Genomic DNA, 19,472 nt, shown 5'->3' with positions numbered 1-19,472 from the left:
AATCCCATATCTCCTGCATCTCCTGCATTGCAGGCAGATTGTTTACTCCTTGAGCCATTTGACCAAGTGGCTAGAATGCATGTAGGACTTCCGTTCACAATGCTTTCTTTTACACTTGACTGTTACTCTTCTAAGATGGTAAGTTATAAAATAACAAATATTTTGGAGTGTCATCAATGTGCTATAAACTGTAAATAATAATATAAATTTCTACCTCTGTGTAAGCCAAACTGAAATAGAAATTTTTCTTTCAGGTCCGCATTTATGTGGATGCTGTAATTAATCATATGACTGGAAGTGGTGTGAGTGCGGGAACGAGCAGTACTTGTGGAAGTTACTTCAACCCTGGGACTAGGGATTTCCCAGCAGTCCCATACTCTGGTTGGGATTTTAATGATGGAAAATGTAAAACTGGAAATGGAGAAATTAAGAGCTATAATGTTGCTTATCAGGTACTTAGCAAAAATGAGCTATCTATGCTTTTTATTATCCGCATGTGGCTTACTGATCTCCATTTTAAATGTTAGTTTAGATTGTTTAGGAAAACAAGATGCCAAGTCTGACTGTTAAAAATAATAATTTCAAATCAATATTTAAAACATTTTCTCAAATCTAATTTTTCACAATGAAAAAGGTCATCCACTGTATTTTCTACATTCTCCATTTTTATAATGAAAAATATTTCAAAGTTATGTCTATACTAGGATGTCAGTAACCTCAGAGACCAGTGCAAATAAGGCGTTATAGAAATATCTATTAATATTAATGAATAAATGAAAATAATTAAATGGATTCTCAGGTGGAGGTGATGTTCCAAGGATCAATCACAAAGTTTTACCTTTGTAGGTCAGAGACTGTCGTCTGGTTGGTCTTCTTGATCTTGCATTGGCGAAAGATTATGTGCGCTCCACAATTGCTGAATATCTAAACCGTCTCATTGACATTGGTGTAGCAGGTTTCCGAATTGATGCTTCTAAGCACATGTGGCCTGGAGACATAAAGGCAATTTTGGATAAGCTGCATAATCTAAACACAAGCTGGTTCCCTGAAGGAAGTAGACCTTTCATTTACCAGGAGGTATGTCAATACATGTGTATGCTAAGTCACTTCAGTCATTTCTGACTCTTTGCAACCCTATGGATCATGTCCATATAAAATAATACCATTTATTATTCATCAGAGCATAATTCATCATCAGTATTCATCCATAATTTATCAGAAAATAAATGGAAGATTTCATTAAAAACACAGTTTCTTTAGATTAATGGATGAATCATTTATATGAAAGAGTGCTCCTTAGCCTCCTTTTATTCAGAGACTGTATATTTATCATAGGAGGTATTTTATGCAAGTTCTGAGAATGCATATAGGTTGCAAAAATCTCTATGTCATATAACTTCCCCAGAGGTCATTATAGAAGACAGATAATGTAGAAATTGTCTTAAGACAGGTTATCTGACTTTAAATCTTGGCTCTAGCACCATTAGCTGTATTTATTTAGTAAATTGATCAACCTGAGGAACAATTTTTTCAAAATTTATCAAAAAGAATAATGATAATGGTTATATCTTTATATTCTTTGGAGAGTTAAAAAGGTAAAGTTTATCAAACACTGAGAAATATTGTCAGCCCGACATTAAGTGCTATATAAATATGAGATACTTTTATCATTTATGAATAAGACTAATTCAGACAGCATTCTCACAGGACAACAGGTTACTTTGTCATGCTCCTTTTAATATTGTACTATATATTTTAGCAAAGAAAAATAAGAATTTTGATATAAGGAAAACTATTTGGGGCATTTCATATAAATAGTATAAAGTTATTTTCTATATAATTTTAACTTGTTAAAATTTTTTCTTAAAATGATATGTTTTTCTTCATTTCTATGAGGTAATTGATCTGGGTGGTGAGACAATTGCAAGCAGTGAGTACTTTGGAAATGGCCATGTGACAGAATTCAAGTATGGTGCAAAACTAGGCACAGTTCTGCGCAAGTGGAGTGGAGAGAAAATGGCTTACTTAAAGTAAATGAAATACGATTTCTTTTGCTTGAATTATTTCACAGATTTATTTGTGATATTGCCCCAGCGTGACTTTTCTTCTTAATGCATTTTTGTTTAGACAACTCTCAAGGATTCATTTACTAATAACAAGTGTTATACTTCCATAACTGCTAAGGGATGATCATTATTATTTAGGACGTCAATCACAAGGAGGTGCTTTTTGAGATCCAAAGCATAAAATAGAGATTTTAATCTGTGATTTCGATCTAGAGATTTCAGTATGACTCTACTAGATTTGACTAATGTTTACATATAATTTGTAAAGGCCAGGTTATTGTTAAAATGATTCTATAATTTATGAAGTTCCTACAATGAAGCCATGCTACAGAATTACATATATTAATCAACTAATTGATTTCTAATATTGACATTATAACAATATGATATTGAAGGCTTATTTAAACCCAGTTGCTCATTCTGTATCATATGATAGTGGATATTGGTCCTTCTGAAGCCCATCTAAGTTATAATATACTGAAACTTCTAAAATATCTTTTATAACAAAAATCTTATACCTGTAACATGAATGTCATTTAAGTAATTCCTACATATATACATGTATGGAATGTATTCCTAGATAAAATTGAGGTGGCCAAAACGTTCTTTCAGTTTTTAAGTATAAATAAAAGATACATTTTTCATTTTTACCAAGAACCTTATTGAACAACACATTCACCATTTAGTTCCACTATCTTCTGCCATTTTCCAGGCAACTTCATAATTCTGTCTTCCCAAAACCTTTTATCTTTTTGAGCAAAGAAGTATTCCAGATGCCTTTTACAGTCTTCCAGGTAATTGAAATTTTTTCCATTAAGAGAATTTAAAAAAGGCTGAAAATATGGGAATTTGAAGGTGCAGTGACTGATGATTATGGTAGATGAATCAGAACTTCCCAGCTGAGCTGTAACAGTTTTTGCCTGGTCATCAAAGAAACATGCAGTCTTGTATTATCCTGATAGAAGATTCTGCATTTTCTGTTGACTAATTCCAGTTGGTTTTTGTTGAGTGTTGCTTTCAGTTCATCTCATTGAGAGCGGTCCTTGTTGGAATTAATAATTTGGTTTTCCAGAGGAGCTCATAATAGAGGACTCCCTTCCAATCCCACCATATACACAGCATCACCTTCTGTGGATGAAGACTGGCCTTTAATGTGGTTGTTGGTGGTTCATTTTGCTTGCCCCATGATCTCTTCCATTCCACATTATTATACAGTATTCACTTTTCATTCTTTGTTGCAGTTTTGTTTTTAAAATGGAATGCTTTATTTATGTTTAGAGAACTGCATGCAGAAATATAGTCAAGAAGGTATTTTTCCCCCACTTAACTATGTGGAACACAAATATGAAAGCAATTAACCTAACCAAGCTAGTGCAGATGATTTTCAATTCTTGATTTGGGTATTTTGAGTTTGTTGGCCATCACATGTGTGGTATCACATTGATTGTTCTCAAAAGTGTCTCAGTTTGATCACTATCAACTTCAGCTGGTCTACTAGACCATGGAACATCGTCTAGTAAGAAATCTCTAACATGAAACTTTGCAAAACTTCAAAAAAATTTGCACTTTTTGACACATTCAATCAGTAACAGCACCTTCTCCATATCCTGCACAAATCATTTTTTTGCATTTCAGTTTCATTTTTGTTTCTCGAAATGGTGGGCATCCCTGATAGCTCAGTTGGTGAAGAATCCGCCTGCAATGCAGGAGACCCCAGTTTGATTTCTGGGATCTCTAAGAGTTGGACACGACTTTAATGAAGCATAGTATGCTGAAAATGCTGCTTTTTTTTCTTCCAACATTAATATTAAAATGGCTAACAAAAATTCACCAATTTTGATAATTTTTTTTAAAATGCACACTGCTTTGACAGCTGTCACAACACAATCTAACTAAGTTGTTTCAGTTGAAAGATAACTAAGCACTACTAGAACCATCTAATGGCAAAAACCAAATGCAACTTTTGGCCAACCCAATATATCTATATATATTACATTTAAAAAGCCCTGAGAATAATCATTTAATTAGAGATTTTCCTTACAGGGTGCTATAGTTAAAGGAATAGACATTTAGGTTACTCTAAAGTCATTGTAAAAGAATACATATATGTGTTTTTAAGATTTATTTTTTAATAGGAACTGGGGAGAAGGCTGGGGTTTCATGCCTTCTGACAGGGCACTTGTCTTTGTTGATAACCATGACAATCAGCGAGGGCATGGAGCTGGGGGAGCATCTATTCTTACATTCTGGGATGCTAGGTAAGAAACAAAGTTCCCCATTTTTAAACCTACATTTTAATGATGTTAAAAATATTATTTTTTTCTATAATGATATAATTTTATGCCTTTTAGACTGTACAAAATGGGCGTTGGATTTATGCTCGCTCATCCCTATGGATTTACACGAGTGATGTCAAGCTACCATTGGACAAGACATTTTGAGAATGGAAAAGTGAGTTTTGGTGCTGTCCAAAATATCTTTTTCTCAAAAAAAAAAAAAAGTTAATTTTGGTTTAATTTCTTGTGATGCTGTTACATTCACTAGTTTGTCAAATATGTATTAAGTGTAAATTTGATGCAGTGCTCTTTTAACAATGCAGTGGATATTTAAAAGTTAAAAATGAATGATCTGTGTTGATAGAGTATGTAGGCTATTTCAAATATAACAAATATACACTCTTAGCCAACCCCCCTACAAAAAAAAAGTACCACTTAAAAATAAGGATACAGTGAGTAAAATGCATATTAAGGTATTTGGAAAGTTAGTGAAAAGTTTTCTTTTCAAACTGGAGATTTCAAATGCAGCATCATACAGCAACTTCATACCTCAAGGGGAAAATTCTCTTCAGATAGATATTTCTCTTGTTTCTAGTAGGTTCTTTTCAAGTTGAGAAGTCCATTACTACTTTTTACAGCAACTCATTTTATTCTTAGATAGCCTTAATATTTAGGTGTTCCTTTATATTGACCCAACTTATAGTTTCCACTACAATTAGTCTTTTTTTATTTCTGATGTCAGGAGTCATGGCGTATGTTCATTTCCCCTTTTCCATAACATTTGCAAGGCTTTTCCAAGACTTCCGCATGCTAACAACTCTTAGCTTTGTGCATCATACATCACTCCATATGGTTTAAGACAGATATTGATAACCTTCCTTGACATAATCTGTCTTTTCCTATGATTATCTTCGAAAGTACCAAATCAGAAATTTGGTCAGTTTAGTAAAGGATGTTGTTATATTTTGATTAATATATTTATTGAAAAAAGAGTGAAATAAAATAATATTTATTTAGCAATTATCATCTGTAAAGTATTTTTACATATCTTATTCAAATTTTATAGAAACTAAGTCATATATTCATTTTATAGAAGAGGAAAGTGAGGCACAGAAGTTATATGTATTAACTAAGTTTTCCTTGTTAGTAGTAACTGAACCTATTACTTATTCTTAGTAATAGAACCTAAGACTAAGTCTTTTAGTCTTGCTTTTTCTAATAAAGTCCTTGCCATTTCAATGATATTACACTCACTTCCTATAGTGATAATTGAAAAGTCATTGTAATTCCTTAGAAAGATAATGAGAGGGTTAAAAAAAAAATCATTCCCTTGTTTGAAATATGGCACTAGAGACTGAGAAGTTACGGATAAGAGAAATTCAGTAAAAAATACTGAGCAAGTTGGATAGTGAATGAAGACACTACAAAGACACAAATAGGACAGATTGGGTTTGGTGTACTAAATGAGTGGCCCAGATGGTAAAAATAAGGACACATGTAATGTTAAAAATCTAAGCTTTTATCAATAAGTAGTAAAACTGGATATTTGTTTTATATCTGGATATTTGTTTTATATCGAGAACAATAAGTAGGAAAACTGGATAACTACATGTAAAAGAATGACATTAGACCACTTCCTAACACCATATACAAAAATAAATTCAAAATGGATTAAAGACCTAAATGTAAGGCCAGAAACTATAAAACTCTTAGAGGAAAATATAGGCAGAACATGCTGACATAAATCACAGCAAGATCCTCTTTGACCCACCTCCTAGAGTAATGGAAATAAAAACAAAACTAAACAAATGACACTTAATCAAACTTAAAAGCTTTTGCACAGCAAAGGAAATTATAAACAAGATGAAAAGACAGCTCTCAGAATGGGAGAAAATAATAGCAAATGAAGCAACTGACAAAGGGTTAATCTCTAAAATATACAAGCAGCTCATGAAACTCAATATCAGAAGAACAAATAACTCAATTAAAAAAAAAAAAAAGTGGGGAGACAGAAGACCTAAACAGACATTTCTCCAGAGAACACATACAGATGGCCAGTAAACACATGAAAAGATACTCAACGTCACTCATTATTAAAGAAATGCAAATTAAAATTACAATGAGGTAGCACCTCACATCAGTCAGAATGGCTATCACCAAAAGATCTATAATTGAATGCAGGAGAGGATGTGGAGAAAAGGGAAACCGCTTGCACTGTTGGTAGGAATGTAAATTGATACAGTAACTATGGAGAAAAGTATAGAGATTTCTTTAAAAATTAGGAATAAAATTATCATATGACCCAGCAATTGCACTACTGGCCATATACCCTGAGAAAACCATTATTCAAAAAGACACATGTACCCCAATGTTCATAGCAACCCTATTTACAGTAGCCAGGACATGGAAGCAACCTAGATGTCCAGTGACAGATGAATGGATAAAGTTGTGGTACATATACGCAATAGAATATTGCTCAGACATAAGAAGGAATGAATTTGAGTCAGTTGAACTGAGATGGATGAGCCTAAAGCCTGTTATATACAGTGAAGTAAGTCAGAGAAAAATAAATGTATTAATGCATATATATGGAATCTAGAAAAATGGTATGTTTGAACCTATTTGCAGGGTAGGAATAGAGACATAAAGAACAGACTTGTGGACACAGCAGGGGAAGGAGAGGGGGAAAAATTGAGAGTAACATTGAAACATACATCACCATATGTAAAATAGATAGCTAGTGGACAGTTGTATTACTCAGGGAGCTCAACCTACTGCTCTGTGACAATGCGGAAGGGTGGTATTGGAGGGTAGGGCATTGAGGAGGGAGGAGGCATGTGTATACTTGTGGCTGATTCATGTTTTTATGCAGCAGAAGCCAACACAACATTGTAAAGCAGTTTTCCTCCAATTAAAAAATAAATATGAACTTTTAAAATTTACTTATTTTTTTGGTAATTGAGGATGTTAATGATTGGATTGGGCCACCAAATAATAATGGAGTAATTAAAGAAGTTACTATTAATCCGGATACTACTTGTGGCAATGGCTGGGTCTGTGAACATCGATGGCGTCAAATAAGGTAGGAATACTTATTTAGACATATCCTCTAATAATAAACTTTCTTAACATTTTGTTTTAAACTGTTGAAGCATTCATCATTATTTCACATGCTCTTTTGTTTTTAGGAACATGGTTATATTCCGTAATGTGGTTGATGGCCAACCTTTTACAAACTGGTGGGATAATGGTAGTAACCAAGTAGCTTTTGGAAGAGGAAACAAAGGATTCATTGTTTTCAACAATGATGACTGGTAAGTAAATATCAGTTAAAAATGATATTTTATGCTAATATTCTTGGTTTATTCTTTTCCTGCTCATTTACTTTTTTCATCTCTGAAAAATTCTTTAGATGGCAGATTAAGAAAACATAATGATCATAAAAAACCAGAAGAAAGATCATGATGATGACTGTTATTCTTTTGACCTCTGTTTATAAGTGCTTTCTTTTCTAAGTGGAGTTATTTTTTGTGCACTCTTGCATATCTTTGGCAGATATGATGCACATGTTTAGGCCCCGCATATAAAATACACAGCATAGTTAATAAAAACTTTGTGAAATTTCTGGAAGAATGTCTTATAGGAATTTTAAATCAATAATGGAAAAATGTTCCCTCTAGTACAAAATATCTTTTTCTATAACTCTTTTTCACCTACTCTCCTATCTGGTTTTTTGATCTTCTTTTAAACTTTACTGTCTCTTTGTGACAAATACTTTTTAAAGCAGATATATAATGAATATATATAATACATATAAAGGTCATTTAATCACCTCAGGAGATTTTTGAGTTTTAGTTCTGAGACATCTCACACTGATTTTCATTTATGATACTTAAAATTCTCTGCCTCCAGTATACTGTTTCCCTTATGTATAGACCTATAGCTCAGAAGACCTCATTGCAAGCAGTTGCAATGTCTTAATCCAAGGCCAACTTCCACTCTTCTTAGCTCACTCTAGGCCAACATATATTTCAGTGACAAAAAAAATAAATAAAGTATATACTTATCTTCCCCAGGAAGTTATTGCTAGTCCTTTGATGTCTGTCTTTTATAGATGGGAGAAACAAGTTTATGAAACATCTTTATATTTTGAAACTGTATACTTCTTTATAGAAATGTGAGATTATTTTTATCTGCAACCTCAATTTATTTTAATTTCTTGAAAACAATTTTTGAAGAAATAATCAAATTTAAATTCTTGAAAGTAATAAGTATCTTCTTAAGTTCAGACAAAGGCAAATTAAAAATATTTGTGTTTACCAAAGGTAGTAATTTTCTCTAAGGGACACAAGTCACTCAAATCTTCGCTGATACTCTTCAACCTTATTTTTTTTTTATAAAATTTATTATTGACTAGGAAACTCTGAAGTCCTCTATTAGAATTTTGTTGGCTCTGAGAAAACTGGTTACATCCACTGAAGAGGTCTTTGTGTTTGAATTTTATTTTAATTGAGATCTTGACTGCTTAGAGTTCTATAGCACACAATTAAACTATTTTAGAGACAGTCTCTAATCTTGATTTTACTTGTGGAAAATTCAAGTTAAATCTTAAATTTCATTTTACAGGGCATTATCTGCAACTTTGCAAACTGGTCTTCCTTCTGGTACATATTGTGATGTTATTTCTGGAGATAAAATTGGTGACAATTGTACAGGAATTCAAATCAATGTTTCTTGTGATGGTAATGCTTATTTTTCTATTAGTAACTCCGCTGAGGATCCATTTATTGCAATTCATACTGAATCTAAATTATAAAATGTAAATTAAATATATATATATATATCCAGAGAAATAAAGTTTATTTTATTATATATGTAATATATAACTTCATAATTCATTAATTTTGGTAAAAGCTATAATAAGTAATCAGCTTGAACAACTCAGAAAAGCATAAAAAATTATAATTATTAGACAGTCAACATTTTGTTTCATTTTGAAGATTCTCATTATGTTATTTGTCAAAAGAATTTCTAAGAACTCAGAAAGGCATGTTGAAAAATATGTTTGTTGCCATTAACACCATTTGCCCAGCTATGTATCTCTAATCCACATCTGTATTTCTTACATAAAATGTTTCTAACAGAAGCACAGCATAGCTGATTTAATGATGATTCCTATACAGTCATACAAGTATAACACGGGTATTTTTCACAATGTAAAGACCCTTTCATGATTAAGAAGTTAAAAAATAAAAGAAACAAATTATGTAGTCTATAATTCTTAATTCTCTTGAGCTCACAGGTATCTTCTCCTACTTTATATTCTTTCTTCTTTTTCTTTCTCTTTCCAATAGCTTTAACATGATGATGTTGTATGGCTTTTGTTCCATCTCCTAACCCCTAATATGGATGTATGTTTAGGTAGGGCTCTCATGGCACCCTATACTCAGATTTTCTTCCTGATATTTCAGCTATTTATTCTCCTTCACTTTGATTATAAATTTGAAATTTATTAAGTCTCTCATCTAGGTATTCTTATAACTCTCAGTTGTTTTATTTTCATGATTAAATAAGAAAATAAAAGCCATATCTTGGAAACTCTCTTTTAACCCATAAATCTTGTATCTATACTTGCCCCTATCATTTTCTTCTCTCATCCTATCATAATGAGCATAGAGCACTTCATTTTACCAAAGTCCATGCCCTCCATTTTCACCTTTTTGAGGACTTTATTTCTTAGATTATCCCTTTTTTTCTGACTTAACAATCTTTCTTTTTTTTTTTCTGAAAAATCAGTCCCCTCTCTCAGCTAGATAAAACACATGGCCCTCAATTTTTCTCTTCCTTGTCAAACTCCTGTTTTCATGACACAGTCTCAACATCCTCAACACCAGTCATTTTTCATCTCCTTACTCCAGTTTCCATCATTACTTCATTTAATCTGCTCTTGTCAGCATAATCAAAAATATTTTTGTTACTAATACTATGTATTCCTTTATCCTCATCTTGCTCTGTCTCACTACATTATTCAATATGGAGAGACACTCTCACTTCCACTCTTCCTTTGGTCTCTATGATTCTACTCTCTCCTTATTTTCCTTCTCTCTTACTGATTGCTCTTTTTCAGGTTTGTTTGTTTGTTTGTTTTAATTGGATTAGCTTCTGTTTCACCTAAGAACTCAGTTGGATCTAATTATCTGTCTCTCTAACCTCTCTCAAAGTGATTGCAATCATTTCCATGGATTTAAAACACATTGGCATAGAGACCTGAATCTGCCAACCAGATCTCTTCTTCACCTTTACATTTACAACAGATGCTTCACATCTCTACTTCAGATTTCACAGATATCTCATACCTGACATATCCAGAATGAGACCTTGAATTTTGTCTTCAACAAACCTTTTGATACTCCGTGCTGCTCTGTTTCACCACTTACTTAAAAACCTGGGATATTTCCTTGATTTTTTTCCCCTTTCTCTTAACTTGCCCTATTCACCCACATAAACCTTAAATCTACTAATTTTTATTCAAAATAATTCTTAATTCCTTGCACTTCCTTTCCTGTATCCTCTTCATTTTTCTTGCCTGTGTTCCAAAACAATTTGTATCCTATTTGTACTGTTTTACTTCCTCAACTGATTTACTGCATTCCCTGATAGCTCAGTTGGTAAAGAATCCACCTGCAATGCAGGAGATGCTGGTTCAGTTTCTGGATTGGGAAGATCCGCTGGAGAAGGGATAGGCTACCCACTCCAGATTCTTGGGCTTCCCTTGTGACTCAGCTGGTAAAGAATCCACCTGCATTGCAGGAGACCCGGGTTCAATCCCTGGGTTGGAAAGATCCCCTGGAGAAGGGAAAGGCTACCTACTCCAGTATTCTGGCCTGAAGAATTCCATGGACTGTATAGTCCAGGGGATCACAAAGATTTGCACAGGACTGAGTGACTTTCACTTTCAGATTGAGTTCTTAAAAAATATGTACCCGACTCTGTTCTGAGACTGAGGATTCAATAATGACCAAAATAGAATACTATCTCATAGTATTATGATGAGTTGGTAAGAAGGAAAATATAGAAAGTCATGACAATAAGAGGGGAATTTGACTAATCCTGGATAAACATCTTTGTAGAAGTGGCCTTTGATCTGAGATTTGAATGATAAATTTGTGTTAGTTAGGGAAAGAGGTGAGAAAAGAACCTTCCAAGTAGAAGAGGCAGAATTTCCTAGCTGGGTGAAGGATCTGGGTGAGTTTGAGTAACTAAAGATTAGAGAGGAGAGTCTGGGAGAAGAGGCTTCAGATGCAGACAAGTGTAACCATCCTGTGAAGAATTTTGGCCTTTTATCCTAAGATAAGTGATAATCCACTGCTGGATTTTGGAAAGGTGGTAGTGCTGGTGGTGGTTTTCTAATTTGAAAACATCACTCTGGATGCATATAGAGAATTGAATGATTAGAGAAAGGGCTAAAGTAGATGCTAATATTGCAATGAGCCCCTCCATAATCAAAAGAATAGGAAGTTATGTTAGTCAGGTATTCTAATAGTAACAATTTCAGTAGATATCTTTCATGTTTTATTTTCCTGGACAAGATCTTTAAACTCTAGACAAATATCTTTCCTGTCAAATACTGTTATCCAATAACAGAAAGCCTTTCAAATATCCTTTTTGACATTTGCAACCTTAAATTCATAATGTTCATCTTCCTTTCCCTTCCCTGGGGGGCTATAGACCTTATTATCATGGTTTACTCGATTTCTCTCTTAAAAGGGTCCTCTGGATACAATTTTATATAAAAGAAAGCAGGTGATTCTGATATGTTACAAAACTGCTATGAGTTGTTCCCAGGCCCTGGCTTGTGATTAGTATCCTTGCATCCATCCTGCAATGCATTTGTTATAAACAATAAAGTCTGACTTTAAATTGTGAGTCTGTGGTGTTTTGTATATAATAATATTAGTAAAATAAGAGAATTTAGTCATTTAAGAAAAGGATGGCTAGATAGTGGCAGTGGAGAGAAAAGAACACAGTTAAGAAATATTTAGATGGTAAATTCAGAATGTGATGCTGAATCGGACCTGAGTGACATAAAAGAAGAGGGCTTCAAAAGATGAAACCAGATTTCTGGTTTGCAGAAATGAATGACTGGTGATGCCAGTCACTGAGTTATGGGACCGCTTATAAAGAACAGGGCTTCCCTTGTGGCTCAGCTGGTAACGAATTTGCCTGCAATGAGGGAGAGCTGGGTTCAATGCCTGGGTTGGGAAGATTCCCCGGAGAAGGGAAAGCCTATCCACTCTAGTATTCTGGCCTGGAGAATTCCATGTACTGTATAGTCCATGGGGTCGCAAAGAGCTGGACACAACGGAGTGACTTTCACTTCACTTCACTTCATGAAGAACAGGAGCCAGCTGAACTAAAACCCGGGTTAAGAGCATTTGAAGGAAAGTGGGGGCAAACATTCAAAAATGTCTCCAAATTGAAAAATAACATGTCATATTCAAGAAAATGAAGAAAGGCCAGTGTGACTGAAGGTCTGGTATTGGCAAGGGAAAGATCAAAACAGGCTGGAGAGCTGGGTTCATACTGGATAATGTATAGTTCTATAGGTTATCATAAGGAGTTGAGAAATTATACAAAATGTCTTAAAAATTTAGTAGTTTTAGGCCTGGAAGTTTGTAGTTTGACTTAAATGCTATGACTATTATTCTGTGAAAGTGAAAGTCCCTCAGTCGTGTCCAAATCTTTGCGACCCATGAACTATACAGTCCATGGAATTCTCTAGGCCAGAATACTGGAATCTTTCCCTTCTCTGGGAGATCTTCCCAACCTAGGGATCGAACCCAGTTCTCCCACATTGCAGGTGGATTCTTTACCAGCTAAGCCACAAGGGAAGCCCAAGAATCCTGGAGTGGGTAGCCTATCCCTTCTCCAGCAGATCTTCCCAACACAGAAATCGAACCGGGGTCTCCTGCATTACAGGCGGATTCTTTACCAACTGAGCTATGAGGGTAACTATTTGCAAAATAAATTGAGATAATGAAAGAGGAAATTAAAATATGTCAATTTTTGAGAAGTATAAACTTCGTAAGGATAAGGCCTTGGAATAGACATGTACCTCTAATCCTCTTTCTGATTTTTCCCAAATTTAATTAATTTCCGATTACCCTGATTTCTCAGGTCATAAATGGCATAGGATCTCAATAAAAATATTATAAGCTCAGTACCAGATCACCATAATGATGTGAATATCTTAAATTAATTCACGCAAATTCTTTGGTTTCCCTGTACATATAAAAGTTATCTTTATACTATAGTCTATTAGGTATGCAATAGAATTATACCTTTAAAAGTGTACTTACCTTAATTAAAAAAATTAATACTTTATTGCTAAAAGAGGCTCTCATCTGAGCCATCAGTGAATCATAATCTTTTTGAAGAAATATCGTCAAAGATCACTGATCACAGATCATCATAATAAGTATAATCATAATGAAAAAGTTTGAAATATTGTGAAAATTGAAAGTGTATCAGAGAGACACAAAATGAGCACATGGTGTTGAAAAACTGATACTTATAAACTTGCTCATAGACCTTCAATTTTTAAGAAGTGCAGTATTTGCAGAACAGCAAGGAATGAGATATGTGTCTATTTGAAAAAATTCAATATCCTCTCAACAAATGAAGTATAGAAGGAATGTAACTCAACATAGGGCTTCCTTGATGGCTCTTTGGTAAAGAATCCATCTACCAATGCTGGAGATGAGGGTTCAATCAATAGTATCCCTTCCAGAAGGAAATGGCAACGCACTCCAAGTTTTTGCTGACAATGCTTATAGACAGAAGTGCCTGGTGGGCTACAGTCCATGGGGTCACGAAAGAGCTGAACACGACTTGACAACTAAACAACAATCTCAACATAATAAAAATCATACATGACAAGCCCACAGATAACATCATACTCAAAGGTGAAAATCTGAGAGTTTTTTCTTTAAAATCAGGAACCTCACAAGGATGTCCATTCTCGCCATTTCTATGCAAAGCAATGTAGGAACACATTAGGCAAGCCAGAGACATAAAAGGCATTCAAATTGGAAAGGAAGAGGTAAAATTGTCTCCGTTTGTAGATGACAACATATTATATATGGAAATTCTTAAATACTCAGAAAGATATCTGTTAGAATTAGTAAACAAATTCAGTAAATTTGCAGGATACAAAATCAACATGGAAAAAAAATCATAATAACAGCAAACCATCAGAGAAATTAAGAAAGCAATCTCATTTTCAACAGCACCAAAAATAATAAAATACTTAAAAATAATTAGTCAAAGGAGTGAATGATCTGTTGGCTGAAAACTAAGACATTGAGGAAAGAAACTGAAGAGGACGTAAACTAATAGAAAGATATCCTATGTTCTTGGGTTGGAAGGATTAACATTGTTAAAATGTACATATCACCAAAAGTGATCTACAGGTTCCCTGTCAAAATTCCAATGACATTTTTCACAGAAATAAAAAGCAATCTTAAAATTCATATGATATCACCATACACCTTGAATATCTGAGGAAAATCTTGAGAAAGACAAAAAAAAGAGCTGAGGCTTCACTCTTCCTTATTTCAGACTAAATTTCAAAACTATAGTAATCAAAATAATACAATATTGGCACAAAAATAAGACACATAGGCCAAAGGAACAGAGCCTAGATATAAACCCTCACTTATATGGTCAAACGATCTTTAACGAGGGTGTTGACACCAGTCAGAATGGAAAGGATAGTCTCTTCAATAAATGATGCTGGAAAAATGATTTTCTGCATTCAAAAAGATGAAAATGGACCCCTGTCTCACAGCACTGAAAAAATTATTTGAAATGACTTTAAAGACTTAAATGGTGGCTCAGATAGTAAAGACTCTGACTGCAATATGGGATACCTGAGTTCTATCCTTGGGTCAGGAAGACCTCTTGGAAAAGGGAATGGCAAACCACTCCAGTATTCTTGCCTGGAGAATTTTGTGGACAGAGGATCTTGGTGGGCTACAGTCCATGGAGTTGCAAAGAGATGGAAATGACTGAGAAACTAACTCTTTCACTTTTCACATGCAAAAGAATGAAACTCAAATAAGTGCAACTAGATGCTGGATCAATATATGATAAAGGCTTCCTAAAGACATTTATGTTCAATAAACCAAAGAGATTATACATTCTGTGGTATCAAGCAATAAGTCATAAGGTTTTTGCAAAGACAGAAAAATCTTTATTTAAACCAAACTTTTTAGAACATTTGCCTTTTGCTCTTATGATTGTGTCAAAACAAATTCCTTCCTTCCAATTTGAAAGTAACTGGAAAAAATTCAGGGCCTTTATTTAGTGCTGGTTTAATTGATTTAATCTTTCTCTTCTTTTGTTTCCCTTTGCAAGCCTCTTTTTAAAAATCTAGAGATAAAGAGAAAACAAATCTAGATTTATCAAATGCAGCTTACAGTTTGTTGCAGAAAATTATAAAGTTTTAGAAGAAATTTTTGAGTGCCAATAAAGTAATACTTTAAAAAAAAAAAAACAGAAGAGAAAGTGATATATTTAAAAAAACAGAAACCTTCAAAGGTCTTTCACAAGAAATCGAACAGATGGGCAAACATGCAGCCTGTTTGCTCTTTTTGTCCTTGAACATGAACTCTGGAGAAAAAGTGAAATATGGCTAAGAGCCACTCACATAATTTGTTTTTAGTTAGAAATAAGTGTGTTGGAAGAGTTTAGGTACAAAAAGCACCATTTACACTAGAATGAAAGGTAATATTTGTTATTTTTCTGTAATTGCAAAATGCAACCCATTTGGAGGGATATTTTTAAAGGACTTTTTTGTCATGAAATGCTTATATTTTCATCAATTCAATGAATGGATATTTTGGAAACCCTTGAACCTCAGTTTCTTCACCTGTAAAATTAAAATAATATCTACTTTTTTAGCCTGGTGTATTAAATGAGAAATTGTATAATATACTGAAGCTGAAGTTCCAATACTTTGGCCACCTGATGCAAAAATCTGACTCCTTAGAAAAGACCCTGATGCTGGGAAAGATTGAAGGTAGGAGGAGAAGGGGATGACAGAAAATGAGATGGTTGGATGGCATCACCAACTCAATGGACATGAGTTTGGGCAAGCTCTGGGAGATGGTGAAGGACAGGGAATACTAGTGTGCTTCAGTCCATGGGGTCACAAAGAGTCAGGCACAACTGAGTTACTGAACAACAGCATCAACAAAACCTTTTCTAGGTCAAAATCTTTATGCTTTTTCTAACTGATAAAAACAAGGATCCTATATGGTGTAGGTGATGATCAGATTCAAGGGATTAGATCTACTAGACAGAGTGCCTGAAGAACTATAGATGATAGTTCATAACGTTGCACAGGAGGCAATGACCAAAACCATCCTTAAAAAAAAAAAAGTGCAAGAAGGCAAAGTGGTTGTGTGAGAAGGCTTTACAAATAGCTAAGGAAAGAAGAGAAGTGAAAGGCAAGGGAGAAAGGGAAAGATACACCCAACTGAATGCAGAGTTCCAGAGAATAGCAAGGAGAGATAAGAAGGCCTTCTTAAAATAAACAGTGCAAAAAAATATAGGAAAATAACAGAATGTGAAAGACTAGATATCTCTTCAAGAAAACTGGAGTTATCAAGGGAGCATTTCATGCAATTATGGGCACGTTAAAGGGTAATAACAGTAAGGACCTAACAGAAGCAGAAGAGATTAAAAAGAAGTGGCAAGAATACACAGATGAATTATACAAAATCATTTTATTGAGTCACTCACATAATTTGTTTTTAGGTAGAATAGTGACCCAGAGAAGCATGTTGGTGTGGTCACTCACCTAGAGTCAGACATTCTAGAGAGTGAAGTTAAGTGGGCCTTGGGAAGCGTTACTATGAACAAAGTTAGTGGAGGGGACACAATTCCAGCTGAGCTATTTAAAATCCTCAAAGATGATGCTGTTAAAGTGCTGCACTCAATATGTTAGCAAATTTAGAAAACCCAGTAGTGGCTAGAGTACTGGAAAAAGTCAGTTTTCATTCCAATCCCAAATACAATGCTAAAGCATGTTCAAATTACCATACAATTGCACTCACTTCATATGCTAGAAAGGTTATGCTAAAATCCTTCAAGGTAGGCTTCAGCAGTGTATGAACTGAGAACTTCCAGATGTACAGGCTTGATTTAGAAAAGGCAGAGGAACCAGAGATCAAATTGCCAACATTTGTTAGATCATAGAAAAAGCAATGGAATTCTAAGAAAACTTCTGCTCCATTGACTACAGTAAACCTTCGACAGTGTGGATTACAACCAACTGGAAAATTCTTAAAGAGATGGGAATACCAGACCACCTTACATGTCTTCTGAGAAATCTGTGTGTGGGTCAAGAAGCAATAGTTAGAATGAAACATGGAACAACTAAATGGTTAAAAACTAGGAAAGCAGTATGACAAGGCTGTATATCGTCACCCTGTTTATTTATCTTATATGCAGGGTTCAGTTCAGTTCAGTCATTCAGTCTTGTCCAACTCTTTGGAACCCCATGGATTGCAGCACACTAGGCTTCCCTGTCCATCACCTACTCCTGGAGCTTACTCAAACTTATGTCCATTGAGTTCATGATGCCACACCATGAGAAATGCCAGGTGGATGAATCAGAAGCTAGAATCAAGACTGCTGGGAGAAATATCAACAACCTCAGATATGTAGATGATACCATTCTAGTGGCAGAAAGTAAAGAGGAACTAAAGAGCCTCTTGATGAGGGTGAGTGAGGAGAGTGAAAATTTGGTTTAAAATTCAAAATTCAAAAAACTAAGATCATGGCATCTGGTCTAATCACTTCATGATGAATAGAAGAGGAAAAAGTCAAAGTCAAGGCAGTGATAGATTTTTTTCTTGGGCTCCAAAAATCACTGCTGACTGTGATTGCTACCCTGAGATTAAAAATGCTTGTTCCTTGAAAGGAAAACTGTCAAATCTAGACAGTGTATTAAAAAGCAGAAACATCACTTTGCTGACAAATCTCTGTATAGTCAAAGCTATGGGTTTTCCAGTATGGATGTGAAAGTTGGACCATAAAGAAGGCTGAGTCCTGAAGAATTGATGCTTTCAAATTGTGGTGCTTGAGAAGGTTCTTGAGAGTCCCTTGGACAGCAAGGAGATCAAGCCAGTCAACCCTAAAGGAAATCAACCCTGAATGTTCACTGGTAGGACTAATGCTGCAGCTGAAGCTCTGATAATTTGGCCACCAGATGCAAAGAGCCAACTCATTGCAAAAGACCCTGATGCTTGGAAAGACTGAAGGCAAAAGGAGAAGGGGCTAGCAGAAGATAGATGGTTAGATAGCAACACTGACTCAATGGACATCAGTTTGAGTCAACTCTGGGAGATAGTGAAGGACAGGGGAGTCTGGAATGCTGTAGTTGGACACCATATAGGACTGAACAACAACAAATAAGCTGTTTGACTTAAAAGGAGGGAAATGATGCATGTTCTGAGATGGTCTGAGAAAGCTTTGTGGAGAAGGAAGGTCTTGATAATTAGATAAGGAAGTTTTGAGGTTTTTAAAATTTATTATTTATTTTACTTTACAATGTTGTATTGGTTTTGCCATACATTGACTTGAATCCACCATGGGTGTACATGTGTTCCCCATCCTGAATCCTCCCCCACTTCCCTCCCCATCCCATCTCTCTGGGTCATCCAGTGCACCAGCCCCGAGCACCCTGTCTCATGCATCAAACCTGGACTGGCAATTCATTCCACATATGATAATTTACATGTTTCAATGCCATTCTCCCATATCATCCCACCCTTGCCTTCTCCAACTGAGTCCAAAAGACTGTTCAATACATCTGTGTCTTTTTTGCTGTCTTGCATACAGGGTTATCATTACCATCTTTCTAAATTCCATATATATGCATTAGTATACTGTATTGGTGTTTTTCTTTCTGGCTTACTTTACTCTGTATAATAGGCTCAGTTTCATCCACCTCATTAGAACTGAATCAAATGTATTCTTTTTAATGGCCAAGTAATATTCCATTGTGTATATGTACCACAGCTTCCTTATCCATTCATCTGCCAATGGACATCTAGGTTGC

The 19,472-nt window shown here is 34.7% G+C and overlaps 1 protein-coding gene across 6 annotated transcripts in view; it reads left to right on the top strand.

Moving 5' to 3' along the window:
• Window positions 1-12,214, top strand: part of LOC133040976 (alpha-amylase 2B-like) — a 56,452-nt gene extending 44,238 nt beyond the window's left edge. For all 6 annotated transcript variants that reach the window (XM_061121272.1, XM_061121273.1, XM_061121274.1 and 3 more), the window contains 8 exons: window positions 255-452; window positions 847-1,077; window positions 1,897-2,030; window positions 4,202-4,324; window positions 4,418-4,517; window positions 7,306-7,424; window positions 7,531-7,656; window positions 8,969-12,214. In XM_061121272.1, the coding sequence (XP_060977255.1) occupies window positions 255-452; window positions 847-1,077; window positions 1,897-2,030; window positions 4,202-4,324; window positions 4,418-4,517; window positions 7,306-7,424; window positions 7,531-7,656; window positions 8,969-9,158 (1,221 nt within the window). In that variant the 3' untranslated portion in view covers window positions 9,159-12,214. The remainder of the gene's footprint in view (window positions 1-254; window positions 453-846; window positions 1,078-1,896; window positions 2,031-4,201; window positions 4,325-4,417; window positions 4,518-7,305; window positions 7,425-7,530; window positions 7,657-8,968) is intronic.
• Window positions 12,215-19,472: the final 7,258 nt, after the last annotated feature.

Source organism: Dama dama, chromosome 20 (assembly GCF_033118175.1).
Source record: "Dama dama isolate Ldn47 chromosome 20, ASM3311817v1, whole genome shotgun sequence".
Taxonomy (NCBI): Eukaryota; Metazoa; Chordata; class Mammalia; order Artiodactyla; family Cervidae; genus Dama; species Dama dama.
Note: the sequence above shows the minus strand (reverse complement) of the source record. Positions and strands in the feature narration are given on the sequence as shown.